This window comes from Hemicordylus capensis, chromosome 2, assembly GCF_027244095.1.
Source record: "Hemicordylus capensis ecotype Gifberg chromosome 2, rHemCap1.1.pri, whole genome shotgun sequence".
Taxonomy (NCBI): domain Eukaryota; kingdom Metazoa; phylum Chordata; class Lepidosauria; order Squamata; family Cordylidae; genus Hemicordylus; species Hemicordylus capensis.
The window spans coordinates 306,741,748-306,759,780 of record NC_069658.1 but is presented as its reverse complement, the minus strand read 5'-3'; the positions used below and the strand labels follow the sequence as shown (position 1 = coordinate 306,759,780).

Sequence of the window (18,033 nt, the reverse complement as noted above, 5' to 3'; positions counted from 1 at the left end):
ATTAAAGGCAGATGTTAAGCATATTCCTGAATTCAGCTGAGAAATATGAGAAATCAAACAGAAGGTAAAATATAGTTAAATAAATGTAGGTTCCCAATCCTCAGGAGCAGATTGTGGGAGGCAGAGGCTATGGAGGGAAGAAGATTAATCAGAAAAATCAGTTCTCCCTTTCTTGGATGATGGAACTTGTTCCATTTGCATAAGTCATCCTTAGGATTCAACCCACTATCTTTAAAACAATTGCATTAGTTTTACTTGCTCTTCAACAGTTTTCACAGCATACTGTGCAGTATATCTGTGTGTCCCTTCTGCACCCAACTTCCTGAATGTCAGTTATCCTTTCTTGAACTGAAATCTTTCTCTTTCATATAGGGCAGATTCACAAGATTGCTACCAAGTCCATAAGCTGAGAACCAGAGATTCCTGGTGAGCGTATGTTCCCAGCAGGTGTGCCATGTGAACCCAACTGGCAGTTCCTGACTTGTTGACCTGAGAGTCTCCCAACTTTCCCCACCCTCTCAGAACCAAGATTTGAAATTGTGCAGAGAGCACTGGTAGAATCTCAGGCAGGGGCACCTGCTTGCCAGGAACCTCTAGATCCCAGTTTACTGACTTTGTGGTGATAGTGTGAACCTGTCTGTAGTTTTAAAAGAGCCTACTATGCTCATGCCTTTGAAAGACATATCTTAATAATGATAGAAAGTAACCAACACAGATTTAATTAATAATAATAGTTTTGTAATACACTGAAAAATGTAAAATAAAAAGTTTAGGAAAAAATAGTGGGCGGATCTAAAGTGATGTGCTTTTGAGAACAAACTTTCCAGCAATAAAACAGCAAAATTTAAACTAACTGTGCAGCAAAATGAAAAAGGATTTTGAAATAATAAAAAATGTCTTGGCATACAGAAAGAAAGGGAGCCTGTCTGATCTGCCTGAGGAGGGAATTCCACTATTGAGGTGCTGCCACCAAAAAGCCCTATCTCTGGTAGAAGCACCTAGTGAGCAAGCACCTAGTTGGTCCTATAAAACAGTTGCTCCAAGCTTGGTTCCTCAGCCTGGCCTTGACATTTTACAACTGAGCAACAATACCGATTTGCCTCAACTGGTACGTCACCTGTCTATGACTATGACTTCTGCCTCTAGTCCTTCTATTCTTCATCTACCTGATCCAGCACTTATCCCCAGTGACCACATCTTGACCACATCTGCTGCCTCTGACCTCTTTCACCCTCATATTTCTGCTCCGCAATCAGCATCTCCAAAACAGTCTGCCTTGGAGCCAGGCTATGGTGTAGCAAGGGGAGAGGTCCTGTGGTCACACAGTGAACTTGAATGGCCTCCCCACTCATGCTGATGCCCCCTGTGATGGCGTGCGCATGCTCATGTGTGTGTGCACCCCACACTTACTTCCCCCCACCTCCCCCTTCAGCTGGCTGGCTGCCTACCTGGCACCCCTGCTGCTGTCTCCACCTCCTGCTGCCTCATTCCCAGGCCCACTCTCCTTCCACCGGACATCAGGAGTACATGCATGCCCAAAAGGAGCCTGGTCAATGGAAGGAAGATGGACCTGGGAGCTAAGCGAGTGGCCAAAGGAGGCAACTGGTGGCGCTGGTGGCGGCAGCAAGTGGCAGCAGCAATGGGAGCCCCAGCCAGGGGGGATGCAATGGTGGGAGCTCAGCGACTCCTCCCAGAGTGTCCAGTTCCTGGACACAGGGTGTTTTGGGTCCTTTGAACCTGTCTGCCCTATTATAGCTCCATCCCTGAGCTAGGTCAAAGCCTGGCAGCTCCAACATAGCAACAAACATCTTAACTGAGCCATAAAATTTCCCTCTGTGCCACACTTTTACTCACCTGAGTCCTTTGAATAGATTAAATCTAAAACAAATAGAAGTGAAAAGCATCTTTCAGGTCAGTATGCTTGCTATAACAGGTACTATAGACTAACAACACTTGTGTATAGTATTATCATTTTATTCCCTAGTGTTGCATCTTGATTTAAGGACAATATGAATGATCACAAAAATATGTATTCATGCTGTGCAATCCTCAGTAAACTCAGTGGGACAACCTAGCGAGCAATAATTAATGGTTTCTTTCTGGTCTCATAAATACTAGACTGATGGTGCCTTTAAGGCAGCAGAGTCTGGAGAGCACCACCTTTCTTCCCACTCTTGCAAATGTAGCACATATACCCCAATTATAATGGTGTTGGGTCTTGGTTCTGGCACTGATTCAAGGGCTTGTTACAGTTTTGCCCCAGATTTGGGACCTGTGACACCAGATTCTAGGTACTGGTGGAGTCCTAGATAATAGGTTCAAACCATATTTTGCTTTCTTAGATGGCAAGATTTTGTATTTCTGGAACATTAAATGTCCTTAATAGTTAATATCAGTGGGGTTGACCAATCACATTAACAAGCTTATTAAGAATCAGGCCTTATGAATCTGCTGAAAGAAGGACACTATATGCAATGGCTAACATAACATGACTAGCATCTTTATAAATGAAATTGTTCTGTAATTCAATGTAGCATATCATATCAGTCAGAATGCTTTCAAAACAGATAAAATGCAGAATTTCATGGATTAAACTTTTCTCACTCCCTTCCTTGATTCCTTCAAGAGAAAAACTAGCCTGACAAGATTTGGCACAGATGCTTTTTTATGCTCTTGTGTGCAAAGAATTCACATCTCAACTTGAATTAAATAAATCTAGTGATAATTGTGTACATCTCATAAAATAGATTTGTTAAAAGCTGATGTAAGGCCTCATCCTCTTGCCTTATTATCTGCCGCCTGCAACTGAGGATTTGAGTTGTCAAGCATATAACTACTGGCTCTATGGAAGCTTTCTACGTGTTGGAGACAATACTCTTTCTTAACCTACTGGTTGCCACAGAAGGCATTTCATTTCTTGAACCAACTGGAAAAGAGTTCGTAGGACCATCTCTAAAAATTTGATGAGGATCTAATCCTCAGTCAGTTTATAGAAAACATGTCAGTTAGGAAAATTCACTGCCTGCAGTGGTACTTTCCCCCCTTTAGGGTCTCTCAGCTAGCAGGGAGACAAAGAGAGGTGAGCAATTTTTTCTCTTGCTGTTTTTTCCCTTCCTTTCCCCCCCTTCTTTTTCCCCCTTCTTTCCTTTTTTCCTTTTTTACAGCAGCTTCCACATCTTGGATTACTACAATGTGCTCTATGTGGGGCTGCCTTTGTACGTAGTCCAGAAACTGCAGTTGGTTCAGAATGTGGCAGTCATCTAGGAGGGAGCATATTACTCCTGTGTTGAAGGAACTACACTGGCTGCCAATACGTTTCTGGGCAAAATACAAGGAGCTGGTTATTACCTATAAAGCCTTAAACAGCTTAAGCCCTGGGCATTTAAGAGAAGGTATTCTTCGCCATGAGCCCCACCACCTGTTAAGATCATCTGGAGAGGTTCGTCTGCAATTGCTGCCAAATCATTTGGTGGCTACTCAGGAACAGGCCTTCTCCATTGCTGCTTTGGAATGCGCTCCCTGTTGAAATAAGCGCCTCCCCATCTCTGGCATCTTTTTAAAAAGCACCAAAGACACATTTATTTACCCAGGCTTTTTTAGATTCATAGCTTTAATTTTTAATATTGGGTTTTAAATGTTTTAAATGTTTTAAATTATTTTAATTGTTAATTGATGAGATGATTAAAATGATTTCAATTGTAATCTGCCCAGAGATGCAAGTTTTGGGTGGTATAGAAATATTTTAAACAAACAAACAAATCCATGATCCATTCTTTCTCTATCCATTGCTTGGCTGAGCAAGCAATAATCTCCTTTCCCCCTCCATAATGGTTAGTCTTTTGCTTTCCTAATGGAAATAAAATGCTGCTGTTGCTATTCCAACAGATTGTTACATAACTGAATATTGGACTACAATTGATTTTATCACTCCTGTTAAAAGGAGTATCCTCTGTTGTGCAAACTTTAAAAAAAATGTTTAAAAAATCACCCCTTTGGTCGTTCCTTTGAAATTTGGGTGGTATCTGCCACTCATTGGGGCACTACCACCCACTCCACTCTTCTGCCCTGGAACCCCTTTTTTGCCATGAATCAATTCAGATTTGGATTAATTTGGATCCGAATCGAATCTGGGGTGATTTAGGGGACCAGATTCAGACTCAAAACAAAATGGGGGTGATTCAATTTGGGTACAAGTCGAATTTAGAAAATTGATTCATTCACTTCCCTAGTTTTTGCTTTTTTAAAAAAATAGCTTATGATGCAACTTTGTAGCTGGTAGCAGAAGCAGTGCTAGAAGTACTGGGCCTCTTCTTAGTCAGTGGCTTTACCTGGCTGCCATTTTGTTATCAGAATGATGCCATCTCATAAGGTAACAGTATTGTGAGGTGATTTCTGGGGGTGGGGGTGGGAAATGGTGGCTGAATGGTGTCAACCATCAGAAAGAGGGCTTGCAGTTCCAGTGCCACTGCCTGCAAAGATACAACATCAAATAAAGAAAAAAGTACACAGATGCAGCAGAGATGCAGTTTTTTTTAATTTAAAGGGGGAAATGTCAGCTGCCACAACTACTGAACAGCGGTGAAATGCATCCCACAAAACTAAAAGTGTAGTGCCCCTCTATACCCCACCCCCCACCACTTTTGCTCCCTGGGAATGGAACTGATCTGGATTAAGACTAATCATGATGATAGAGGACCAGTTCAGATTATTTCAACTGTAGGGGAGACAGTCAATCAGGGGTCAGCTGGAACATTTCAGCCTCAAATCATTATGCAGGGTCAGGGTTTCTGGGGGGGCGGGAATGGTGGCTGCCAGTGGTCTGGTAAATTCATCAGAATTTCTCACACCTGCCCTCCTCTCCTGATTTACAGAAACTGGCTCCTCTATTTCTCTATCAGAATTTGGTGGAGAAAATGGGAGGGGAATTTTTCAGCAAGTTCTGCATTGAATCTCTGATGGCAATTGCTGGTAGCATGCAACATTTCTCTTTTTAAAAATTAAAAATAGCTCCTGACCATAAGAGGTTTTAATTAGCTCCCCAGAGTATAGTGTGGTTTTATGCCACTACTATGAATTGGGTCACCAAAATGTAGATCCAGAGTTATACACAGTTGTAAGGGGGAAATATAGGTTTGCATAATAAAACCACAGGGCAATCAAATGGCAATAACTATATGTAATGACTAATAAAACTCAGGCAGAGCAAAAATATGATTCATACTTTTAAAGATGCCAGAATGGGCAAATAATGGTTTACAGTTAGTTTCAGTTCTGTTTGACAGTGGTCAGCTTATTAATCCGCTAGCCAGTTTACTGCATAATTAACAGAGGGCACAATTAAACTGTAACTTGCTATATTAACCTGAACCGTTGATTTATGTACTATTCACATTGTTATTTTCTCTTCTTGTTCTGCACCTACTCCCATAGCTACAGAACCTCCACATTTTAGTTACTGTACACTACCAATGCTAGTAGCTTCAATGCACTCCCTGCCTCCTGATTGTCACCTGCAAAAACCATGCGTAGTCTGTTTTTCCCTCTTTCAAACCATCACCTCATTTACCAAAGCCTGTAATTATCATCGACCTTCATTTTAGCCATTTTGTTAGGGGGTGTAAGTGGAAGACCTGCCTGGTGAGAATTTCTGTTTACAAGCAAAGGGGTGGGGGAATCTTTGAAAAGTCGGTGGCAGCGACAAGGCACCTTTAATAGTAGATTAAGGTTGTTATTGGCCTGGCGGCCACCACCATTACCACCCCTCAAAGCTGCCCTGGTGCAGCCCAAGCACACGGTGTTCCGCTCCAGCTACCCACCCATGCGGTGGTGCAGTTCCGGCCTCCTGGAGGAGAAAGCCACATGCTCGGGCTACACAAGTTGGCAGCCAGGCCAGTAACAACCCTAATCTACTTTTAAAGGTACCCTCTCACCACCCCCTGGACACCCTTTGGAAGACTTTTCAAGGATTCTCTCACCCTTTGGTTGTAAAAGGGAATCCTCACCAGATTCCCCTTTACAGGCATAGCCCCTTGATCCCGAACCGGTCCTCCACAGAGCGGGCTCAGTTCAGTTCAATCATGGACCAGTTCAGGATTGATAGTTCAGTATTGAAAGCTTCATGCACACCCCTACCAGTGGCCCCAAGCCTTATCAATCAATTAAGCCATCAGTGGGGTTGATTGCCTCCTCTGCAACTGTGTCCCTATCTCTGTGAATCTGAGGGATGCCAACTCCTTTTGGTTAAGGATAATTTTGGTCTTGCTTACTGCAACATGGATTGGTGAAGTCATTGCTAAAGTCTTCCCCTGCCATTGTTTCCTCTCCTTCTGGTGAACTGTAGTCAGACCTATTTGTTTCTCCCTGGTTAAGTTGGCCTAGAAAGACTGTAACCTGTAAGGGTATCTGCAAATTAGACCTGTAAGGCTAGAAGCTAATTTGCAATTTTTTACTTTCTTATAGAAGTATTTTCCTCTACTTCTGATCCCTGTTCCCAAATCTGTAATAAAACCTTTTATATTATTATTTTGACCATGTGGTATTAGTAGCATGTTTGAACACTTTGAAGGGAATGTACAATCCTAGAGATCTGTTTGGCTCACATAGATTTACCTAAAACCTGAAATACAAAGCCTGATGTTGGCCATGTCTTCCGATATGTGTAGATACAAACAGGGCCAACCCAAGGGTTGGTGGCACCACAGGTGGGTTTCTGTTGGATGAGGTGGTCTCCGCTGCTTGCCTGCCCACCCTCTTCACCATGGCATCTTATAATGATGTTGCTGTGTGATGCAGCAAGATTATTATAATGTGCCACAGCAAGCCAGCAACAGGAGTCACGTCCTGCTGCAGCAAGGAGAGCAAGAGGGCAGGGCCCGACACCAGCCTGCCCGTTAAGAACATAAGAAGACTTCTCCTCATTGTTCCTGCTGCTGGCCTGCCATGGTGCATTAAAATGACATTGCCGCATGACACAACAATGGGATTATAACATCTCACGGCCAACTGGCAGCAGGAGTGGCAGCCAGCCACTGCCACAGTGAGGGGAGTGAGCAGGCTAGCAGGAGGACCACGTCACCCAGCCGCCCACTTGTCTTCCTTGCCGCTCCTGCCATGGCAACATCATCATAATGTGCCACAGCAAGCCAACAGTAGGAGTGGCAGCCTGCTGCAGTGAGGAGAACAAGCGAGCGATGGAGAGCAAGCGACCCACCCACCTGCTGCCTCACCCCCCACCCATGGGGGTGACCTGGGCTGTTGGTGCTCTCCCCACTTGGCACACTAGGCAAGTGCTTCATTTGTCTAGAGGGTGGGCCAGCCCTTCTGTGGATGGGAAGGCCAGAGACCACTGATTCCTAATCAACAACCCCTGAGAGACCTAGGTCCTCCTTACTGCAGTCTTTATAGTGGTATTTGGAGTCCTTTTCTTTAGGTCCTTTAGCAAGGACCTACAGAAATGAGGAATCTGGAGAGGCAATGGGGTATAATGCTTGACTGGCCCACACTTCACCAAGTTCCTCATCACACCACCAATTAGCCATCTGTTATATGAGGTACATTGTTGTTCTGCTGGAAAACAATTTAGAATAAAAGTGCTGAAGTTGATCTTGAAACCTGATATGCTATCTTTCAGTGTCTCAGATAGCATTTTTCAAAACTGGTCTCAAACACTATAAACCACATTTTGGTATATATTTTTATTTAGGACCTACAAAGGTGAGGAACAGAGTCAGGAAAGGCAATAAAGAAACAGCCAAGTTTAGATGTCTTTTTTTTTTTTAAATAAGAGAAGAAAAATAAATTTATATAGTAAAGATGATGTTTTATCAGAACAAAGTTCTCAGTTTGAAGAATAGGAATTGCAGTTACCAAGTATGTGGAGCATCTCATGATTATTGTTTTTGAGTCACATGGCAGAAAATGTCTGGGTACACCAACTTAAGCAAGCTACCTCCTTGCCTAGTTCTAGTTATTCTATTTTAACCAATGAGTATGAATTCTGACATTCATGCTACTATTTCTCAGTTAAAATGAAGGTGACTAGAGATTTTTATATTTCACAACGATTGAGTCTAAGATTAAAAAAAATGAAACCAGATCTAGCTAGATTGTAATTTAGACTAGTTTAAATTGCTTTAGATACCCATTATATCTATATATCCTCTCATACATTCCCTACCTATCTCAAATGAACACATCCAACTTTTAACCATCTAGTAATTCAACGCCTTGAAATATGCATTTCTCCCACTTCCTTTTATATGCTCAGTTCAAGAATGTATCTGAATCCAGAATTAATCACGGCTGCATATGCTCTTACATCAACCTCACTCAGTCATTTTCTCCTTCTCTCTATCTCCATTTCCTCCAGCCACACACACCCCCACTCCAAACTGATAACCAACTTCAGTTGGGATTCTGTTAAAAGAAATCAGGACTCTTCCTTCAGCTTCAAAAAGCTGTAGGTGTGTTATCTCATATTGGCTGAGATGGGGAATGCATACCTATCAACAGCATAACCCTTGCCTTTTCCACAAACTTCCCCACACACCCATCCCCTTCTTGTTCAGCATCCTCCTTATAGCATCCACCATGATTTAAAAGATACCAAGTTTCTTACTCATCCTTCCCAAAATGTATGCCACATAATACCCACTTACTTCTTCACTGTGACACAGGACTGCCTGGGGTGTGTGTGTGTGTGTGTGTGTGTGTGTGTGTGTGTGTGAGAGAGAGAGAGAGAGAGAGAGAGAGAGAGAGAGAGAGAACTGGAGCAATCTGCCCTGGGCTAACACCTCAGCTCTTATATGTACCATTAATCTCTGCACCAATTCTGCCACATTGTTCAACATAATTTTGGTACTTTGTTTGTCCCCTCCTGGAAGTCTCCACCGCCCCGCACCACCCCATCACGGCGCTGTTCTCAGAAAAGCATCCCTGTGAAAGTGGCAGCCCATGCTGCTATTTTTAATCCATCCCACTGCGGCGAAAGGATGCTTCCCTCAGCAACCCTTGCGCAGTGTCGGCACACAAATGGCATCAGTGTCAACGCCATTTGCATGCCAACGCCATGCGGGGGATGCTGGGGGAAGCATTCTGACGCCACGGCAGGGGGGTTTAAAGGAGACAGAGGCACGGGCTGCTGCTTTCATGGGGTTGCTTTTCTGAGAACAGTGCCGTGATGGGGTGGTGGAAGCTTCCAAGAGTGGTAGGTAGGACCTGCCTGCCTCCTTTTAAAGGAACCCCTCGCTCCATGCCAAAACATTTCCACTACAAGGAGCCAAATCATTTTGGTGTCTCCTCAAAGAGGCACCAAAATGATTCAGGCACATCCCTAGTTGTGACTAACTTTGTTTGGATACACCCAATGTGTGACAATTCCAGATAATGTTAGCTCCCTTTTCTTGGTGCTGGGATAACACTCTTGTCGGGTGGGGTGGGGAGGTCAAAATGCTTGCAAATGTGCTTTCTAAAGTCAGAAGCAACTGAAATGGCTGACTTGTTTTGATAATTTGATATTGCAGGACAAAGTGTACCTGAACATTTACTTTTATAAGGTCAATATTATGTTAATACTTGTGAGCTGATTTAATCCAGTGATAGTCTTATGGACACACTGAGTTCATAAAAGACAACCATAATAAATTATACCTGAATAGAACAGCTATCTAAACAAAAATCCTGAAGTCCATTTAAAAACAGTTCTTCAAAAACATTATTTTAAATCATTGAATGAGGACTCTTCACAAACGCTATGAAAGCAAAAGGAAGGTGTGTGTGTGTGGACATAACAAGAGGAACAAAAACCTAAACGGAAATAGGAAGGAAAACATTTAGATTCTTTGAGTGACGGAAATAAATAACAAAGCTATCAGTTTCAATTCAGCTTATATTGCTTACTCTTTCTTTGGAACATTTATTTTACCTTGAGAATTGGCAAGGCAAAAGGATAAGTATGAAGGTAAGGAAAAGAGAGACATGACTAACCTGTTCTGGAGAGGGCCTGTGATTGGCGTGTTGTGTCCTCCCAGGAGATCTGTGGTGATGGTGATGGTGGTGGTGATGGTAGTGGTGATGGTCATCATCATAGTTGTCTGCCATCAGTTTCATCCTGTTCTGTGTCTGTTGTAATTGAAGCAAACAAAATGCCACTAAGTGCTAGAAGGCACTAGTCAAACCAAATATGAACTGGGTGCACATTGCAACACTGACAGCATCTTGTTTTTTTGCTTGTTTTTCTGAAAATTAGTTCTGAAGTTCATAGGTAGTTCTGAGATTGAAATTGTGTATCTGCCTGTATAAACAGGTCTGCAAAGTTAGTGGCTAAACAAGCCGAATACAGCCTACCAGCTAGTTATGACAACCTACTAGGACAGCTTAATAAGCCTACTCTTTGATCTACCTGCCTGGGATTGCAAAAAAAGGAGCTTCTTTAAGGATCTGGTATATTTAGCTTCCTGAGTTACTAGTTATTCAGGTTTGTTCAATAACCAGAAATAATCAACTGACCTTTTCCCTTTTAATTATTTATTATACTTATGTATAATATATAAATCCATTTACATGGAATATATATATATATATATATGTATGTATGTATGTATGTATGTATGTATAAGTTCATTTACATCCTTCATTCAAGTCCCTGAAGTTAGTTGACTTTACTTCTACCAAATTTTAGGAATCTCACAAATTTTAAACCCCATGCACATCATTTAAAGGTTCCATTCAGGTCATTTACAGAAACCTGTGCAACACCTACAAAAGATGTTGCTGGGAAGTTTCATTTATAAGTTTCCTAGGGAAAACACTGAAATAACTTTAACAGAGATCTTGAGCTGTTGGATCATTACAGTTCTCTATGAACACATGCTAGTTAATACGCTGTTTAAAGAAGTGTAAAGTTCTAACATATTTGTATTAGAATTCTATCTACACAAAGTATCTAGAACAATGGCTTTCAATACCATCGACCATGGTATTCTCCTGGAGCGCCTAAAGGGGTTGGGGGTGGGAAGCACTGTTTTGCAGTGGTTCCACTCCTACCTCTCAGGTAGATTCCAGATGGAGTCACTTGGAGATTGTTGCACTTCAAAATGAGAGCTATTGTATGGGGCCGTGCAGGGGTCCATTCTATCTCCATTGCTTTTTAACATCTACATGAAACTTCTGGGAGAGATAATCAGGGGTTTTGGTGCAGGGTGTTATCAATATGCTGATGACACCCAAATCTATTTCTCCATGTCAGCTTCATCAGGAAATGGCCTAACTTCCCTAAATGCCTGCCTGGAGGTGATAATGGGCAAGATGAAGGAGAACAAACTGAGGCTGAATCCAAACAAGATTCATCGAGGCTGAATCAAAGCAAGGTATTCATTGTGGGAGGTTGAGACTTGTGAAGTGGCTTAGATCTGCCTGTTCTGGATGAGGTTACACTCCCCAAGAAGGAGCAGGTACATAGTCTGGGAGTACTTCTGGACCCATACCTCTCCCTGGTGTCTCATGTTGAGGCAGTGGCTAGGAGGGCTTTCTATCAGCTTCAGTTGATATGGCAATTGAAATGGGGTCCATTTCTGGAGATAAATGACCTTAAAACAGTGGTACATATGCAGGTAACATCCCGGCTTGACTACTGCAATGCTCTCTACATTGGGCTGCTTTTGTATGTAATCCAGAAACTGTAATTGGTACAGAATAATGCAGCCAGGTTGCTTACCCAAAGAGATCATGTTACACCCATTTTAAAAGAACTACCTGGGTTGCAAATAGCTTTCTGGGTAAAATACAAAGTGCTGGTTATTATCTATAAAACCCTGAATGGCTTGGGTCCAACGTATTTAAGAGAACGCCTTCTTCTTCATGAACCCCACCACCTATTAAGATCATTTGGGAAAGTTCGGTTGCGGTTGCCACCAGCTCAATTGGTGGCGACTCAAACTAAAAGGAGTGGGTCTAATAAAATTTTGGCTGTCTACTTTATATCACTTCTCCTTACAACAAATGGAATGATTCCACATCATGTAAAGTTAAAATTTTGGCTTGCTCTCCAGATAAGCAAAGTATGATCTCACTTGAGCCACAATCCAGAGAACTCCTTTAGGTTTGCCTGTACTCTTGTGGCAAGTTAAAAAGGCTTCCAAGTAGTTAGACATAAAAGCTTTTATAAATTCGTAGTGAGCTGGTTCGCTCTTATTTTTTCCTTGGACACCTTCGATATGCCAAACATGATTACAAAATGTCTATGGCCAGTGTGTCAAACTGCCAGCCTACATGCTGGATCCAGCTTGCAGAGCTCTGAAATCTGGCCCTTGACAAGCCACTGTTGCTCTGTGTCTTCTCCCCGCTGCTGGCTACAAAGCTTCTCTTCCCCACCACAGTGCTCCACACCCCCCACCCCTTTGCACTTCTGCTCCCTGCCGTGGCACTTCTTCACTTCCACACTCCAAAGTGGCAGCAATTCAAGGTCTCTGAGGCCTCGACCACTGCCATTCACAAGTGGCTTGCTTCCTCCCTTCCTAGGAATGGTTGAGGCAGGCCCCGGGTGGTGGGGAAGGATTCGTTTCTGATCTCTGAGCTCCAGCAGGAGAGAAACAGCTGGGACAAAAAGATTTAAGAGGAGGGATCAATGAGAGGAGGGTGGGGAGGGAGAGCTAGTGAGCTGGCTGGCTGAGATATCTGCAGGTCATGGGGAAGTACGTTATTCAGAAAGTCTCTCTTTTAAAAAAAATCAACCTTCCCTTGAGTATATTCTGGTATAAAAAGTAATTCATTCAGCTAATTTATGTGGCAGGATTGTCCATGCAAAATTTGGTATTTGCAGGTCATGGGGAAGTATGTTATTCAGAATTTATTTGAAAATTATTTTTTCAGCCTTCCCCTGAGCATATTCTGGTGTTAAAATAGGAGAGAAGGAGGAAGAAAGGAAGAGGGTGATGGAGGGAGAGAGAAAGCGCAAGGTGAGTGTGAGAAGGCGGCATGAGGCAGGCACCCCTGGAGGTGCACTGGAATGAAATCTGGCCCACTACATGATTGAATTTGATACCCCTGGTCTATGGGGACAAGAGGGCTAGTTTATTAAAAAAAGTAGGCGAATAGCTTTATGGACTTCTTGGCAAAGCTACTATATGATGTTTAGTAGTTGACCATGCACAGCAGGACTTCAAGTTCTTTTAGTCTTTGTAACACACACACACACACACACACACACACACACACACACACACACACACTCTTACTTCAACTATGCAAGTGCTATCATACATCTAAAATATCTCTCTGAATTGTGACTTGACTGAGCAACCCAGTGCTGGTCCATACATGCAATGGTCCCTAAGCATTTATTCCAGAGAGCCAGCAGGTCTGCCTTTAGGCTTGTAGCACTGGTGTTGTTGCACATTTTCCTCCAAGGGGGAGGGAGTAACCTTACACATACCTGCCTTCCCAACAAGTTGATTCTGTGTGCATCTTATAAAACCCCTCATAGCCTCCCCCATCCAGTACACAGTCAGAGTCATTGGTTTCACATTTCAGGACATGAACTGATCTTTTTCAGTCCCTAAGGCATATTAGCATCCCTTTGACATATTGTTGCACACTGACCAGGCATTGGAACACAGCAAGCTGCCTTATACTGAGCCAGATCATTGGTTCATCTAGCTGAGTATTGCCTACACTGACTGGCTGTGGCCCTTCAAGGTCATGAAGCCCCACCTGGAGATGCTGGCAATTGAAACTGATGCAAAGCAGATGTTTTAGCACTGAGCTACAGCCTCAATTCTTTAAAGCAAAAATTATAGTGAGAGGCCATTGACAACTAACATACCTAAATCCCAAAACAATTCACACAAAACAATGGTACTTTTCCATGATGCAAGAAATTAACTTAGAAAACACAATGTATGAATGGCCGTAATCATGAGGCTATTGCAACATTCTTCTTGAAGGCCAGAAATGTTATCTAGAGGGTAATATGTGTATACTTTTCACTGCATGGTTGAAATCATAATTTAATATGAATTGGCGCTGACGTCATAAGTTTGAGCAACCTGGTAGAATAAAGAAAGCTTGTTAGTGATCTGAAGTTGAATGTTCATCCCTGAATCTTAAACACAGCAACACATCAGATGGTGAAAACACCTTTCCCATCTACACAGCTCTAAATATTTAAAGGACTGGCCCTGGCCACAGTACATGTCCCCATCAAGGAGCTTTTTCTACAAACAAGGAGGAAGAAGATGTCGTACTTGGGTTCTTAACAAACCACAGCTCGGTTACTGTCAGCCTTATAATATCTTTCTCCTTTGAGGGAAATTCTTAAAAGTTCTATTTGTTTATTTTCTTATCAACGAATGGTCTTAAATTTCCTACCTTTCAACTGTACCCTATAAAAATGCACAAGTTAAACAAGATGATATATGCAACCCTGAAAAGGTTTCCTGTAATGAGGTGTTGGGGATTAGGCTTGTCATGGGATAAGAACTGTGAATGAATGATGCCATCTTCTTAATTTGGTGCTGAAATATAAATAAACCACTTTTAATATTTCTTCCTGAATCAAAACCACAGGTAAAGCATGCACAATGCTACTGCTAATGTTACAGGAGGCTCCACAGTTTGATCAGACATCCTAAATTTTTGCTGTTTCTTGTAACTGGCATCTTTAAAAACAATGCCAATGTGATGATTTGTTCTGGTAGGTTATCACTTGACTAGGACAAAAGAAATACAAGGTTATATTTTGGCTTCTCTTGGGATTCAGTTATAGGAAAATAAGAATTTCTACACTGAACTACTCTTTCACTGGTACGTTTCTTCTACTTGAAAATATGGGTTTTCAGAGTTGTTTGTGGTTTCAAGCTTCCAAATATGCCGCAATCAGATGTTTTATTTCAGGGAGAAGTAAAAAAAGGAACTAGAAAATATGGGAAGGTTTATAATTATCTTTATCAAGCTTCTAAACCAAATACTGTGAATTACTGCTGCCTGTTTTACTTACTAATTCCTTTAAGGTTCAGTTGGCTTTGAAATGCCAGGTATAGTTTTATTCCAGGAAGAAATTAATTAACAAGATTGGAATTTGTCCAGGACCCCAAGGGCTTTATACCTCTACACTTGCAAAATATGTGATGGGATTTTTATTGACCACATGTGTTTAAAAGCTTAGGTTATCTGAAAAACGGCACTTCCAACATCAGTGTCCCATGGAAATATGCTGAACAATATTGATCTGGAGGGAAGAGTGCCACCTACTGACTTTACAGTGCCACCACTTCCTGCAGTTTCATGGATTTCCTTAAAAATGATTTAAAGCCCATTAATTGACCAAATCAATTCCTACTTACAGAAACACAGAAAATTCTACATTCTACTACTCTCTCTGTGTGTAAAATATATTAGAATCTGTAAGAATATAAAGAGAGAATGAGAGAGAGTGAATAGATATTAAGAGCTTAGCTAGCATATATTGTGTCCCCTCAAATCTAATATCCACCTCCAGCATTTTATTTATTTATTTTATTTTATTTTATTTTATTCATTCAATTTCTATACTACCCTTCCAAAAATGACTCCGGGCAGTTTACACAGAAATAATAAATAAATGAGATGAATCCCTGTCCCCAAAGGGCTCACAGGCTAAAAAGAAACTAATATAAATTGTTTCCTCCCACCTCCCCTCTCCTGTGTTCTCTTACTTTTCAATAGATATCTTGCACCATCCATGGATTTGGGAGGCTACAGAGCTTTTTGGGGTCTTATTTTTAATTTACAAACTTCTTAACTTCTATGTACCCAGCAATCCCGCAAATATCGGGTGGCCCCATTTTGCTTCTATCTGATAATATTTATTTATTTATTTATTTACTTACTTACTTAATTATTCAATTTGTATACTGCCTCTCATAAGGCATCCCAAGGTGGGTTACAAAAGTTAAAATACAATTTAAAAAATCATAAAAATCACATTTAAAACCTTAAAATCAATTAAATAGTAAAAACCATAAAACACACACAAAAACAAAACCCAACAACCATAAAAAGATAAACAGAAGCAGGAAAGCTGAGACCACCAAAGTTTCCTATTAGTATTATATAAGCATGGTAGCACTCGTATAGTTAAGGTGAAGTGTAAAATCCACATTCCACCATTATAACTTCGAACATGCTATCGGCTATAAAATCCAGATCAAATTCACACCTAGTCCCACAGTGCAGCAGCTTCACTTATCACTTTCCCACTTCATTCAGCCCTGTGACAATGTAAGGGGTTTCTTGGCCCTCAGCCTGAATTGAGGAGAAGAAGGATCAGAAGGTTACAATTCTTTCTGGCTTCATATTCTGTTTCATTGCATTTTCTTGCCTGCCAATGAAGTACAAATAGATGGGGAACGTTGCCCAAGTAGATGGTGAATGCTGAACATCCTCCCCTTGAACAGCAAAAATTCAGGATACTTTTGAAGTTAACTTGAAAATATTTATGAATATGCTCCCCCCTTATTTGGCTTAGCTCTAATTGGGACATCATGCTGCTGTACCCTTGTTGCTCAAAAGCATGAGTACATGGAGCCTAATTTTAAAGCCGACATAATATACAGGACAAATTTTTACTACTTACATGGTGTAGAAGTTAAGGTGATCACCTTAACCTGAAATCTACATGCTTTTCAGAGCACAAGGGGAAATGGAAAGCACCTTAGCTTTCATCTTAGATAGGAAGTCTTTGATATTTTAATATATGATAGAGAAGTAAACAATGTAAAATTAAGATTTCCTCTACAAAGAATTGTAACTTGGATTTTTAAAATATGTTTTCATCTGCTAAGTGTCATAGCATTGAACCCAAAATATATCTTTATGGTTTGATTTTGTTTCAACAGAGGGAACTTCAGGTAACATACTATCCTGACAACAGTGTGGCACAAAATGAAAGAAAATGAGCATGACACATTTTGATCCCCTCTTGGGAATTCTGTCTGGTTAGATTTCTATTTAAACTTACTGTAAAAGCTGTTCGTGCATATAGTGCAAACCTATTCTTCCAGGGGAAAGTATGGTTTTAGAGAATTCTAATTTCATTTCTATAATATATTTGGGAATTCTTCCTGTGATTTAGGAACCAAATCATCATCATCATTTGTATCATGCAAATTGACACTACCACTCTCTCAAGCAGGCCCCAGGCCAGTAAATTCTTCAGCAATCAAGTCAAGACCATTGGCAACCAAGTAATGAAAATCAATTTAGAAAGGCGTGTTGATAAGTGAAGAAAAATTGCAAGATAAGCCTGACTAAGCAGGCAATATGCTTTAATATTTCACATTTTGAATTAGGTCCCAGCAGGAAAAGGTTCTGAAATTTAAGGTCTTCAGTAAATGTTTCTAGTTACATATGCATTACATATCTGATGGACTTGGAACAAGATTTACATAGGAGCATAGGAAGCTGCCATATACTGAGTCAGACCATAGGTCCATCTAGCTCAGTATTGTCTACACAGACTGGTAACGGCTTCTCCAAGTTTGCAGGCAGGAATCTCTCAGCCCTATCTTTGAGATGCTAAGGAGGGAACTTGGAAAAGATGCTCTTCCCAGAGTGGCTCCATCCCCTAAGGGGAATATCTTACAGTGTAAACACTTCTAGTCTCCCTTTCGTATGCAACCAGGGTGGACCCTGCTTAGCTTAAGGGGCAAGTCATGCTTGCTATCACAAGACCAGCTCTTCTCTTTACACAAAACTGACCTCAATACTCCACTTCAGAAGCCAAACCTAAGAATACATACACAAAACTACCATTATAATGCATTTAATTACCATCTTTGATCATGAACAACATGAATTCAAAACTATTTATTCCATAGGGGAATATAATATTCTATATGAATAATCCTGCAATTTACTTATTTAGAAACAAAACTTTCAAATAACTTTGCAGCTTTCTCATTAAGAAATTAAAGAAGAGAGTTTTACCAGAAATGGCTATGGGTGCTCGCCTCAAAATACTAATTGCACAGATTTCCTAGCGCATTCGAGACTCAAGAG

General features: G+C 41.2%; 1 protein-coding gene across 25 annotated transcripts in view; it reads right to left on the bottom strand.

Annotated features, from left to right (window-relative positions):
• The window catches only part of ERC2 (ELKS/RAB6-interacting/CAST family member 2), a 1,070,068-nt gene that overhangs the window by 209,250 nt on the left and 842,785 nt on the right, over positions 1–18,033 (bottom strand). For all 25 annotated transcript variants that reach the window (XR_008316192.1, XR_008316193.1, XR_008316208.1 and 22 more), the window contains one exon: positions 9,985–10,119. Coding sequence is in view for 3 of the 25 variants with exons in the window: in XM_053296292.1 (XP_053152267.1) it covers positions 9,985–10,119 (135 nt within the window). In the remaining 22 variants the exon portion in view is untranslated. The remainder of the gene's footprint in view (positions 1–9,984; positions 10,120–18,033) is intronic.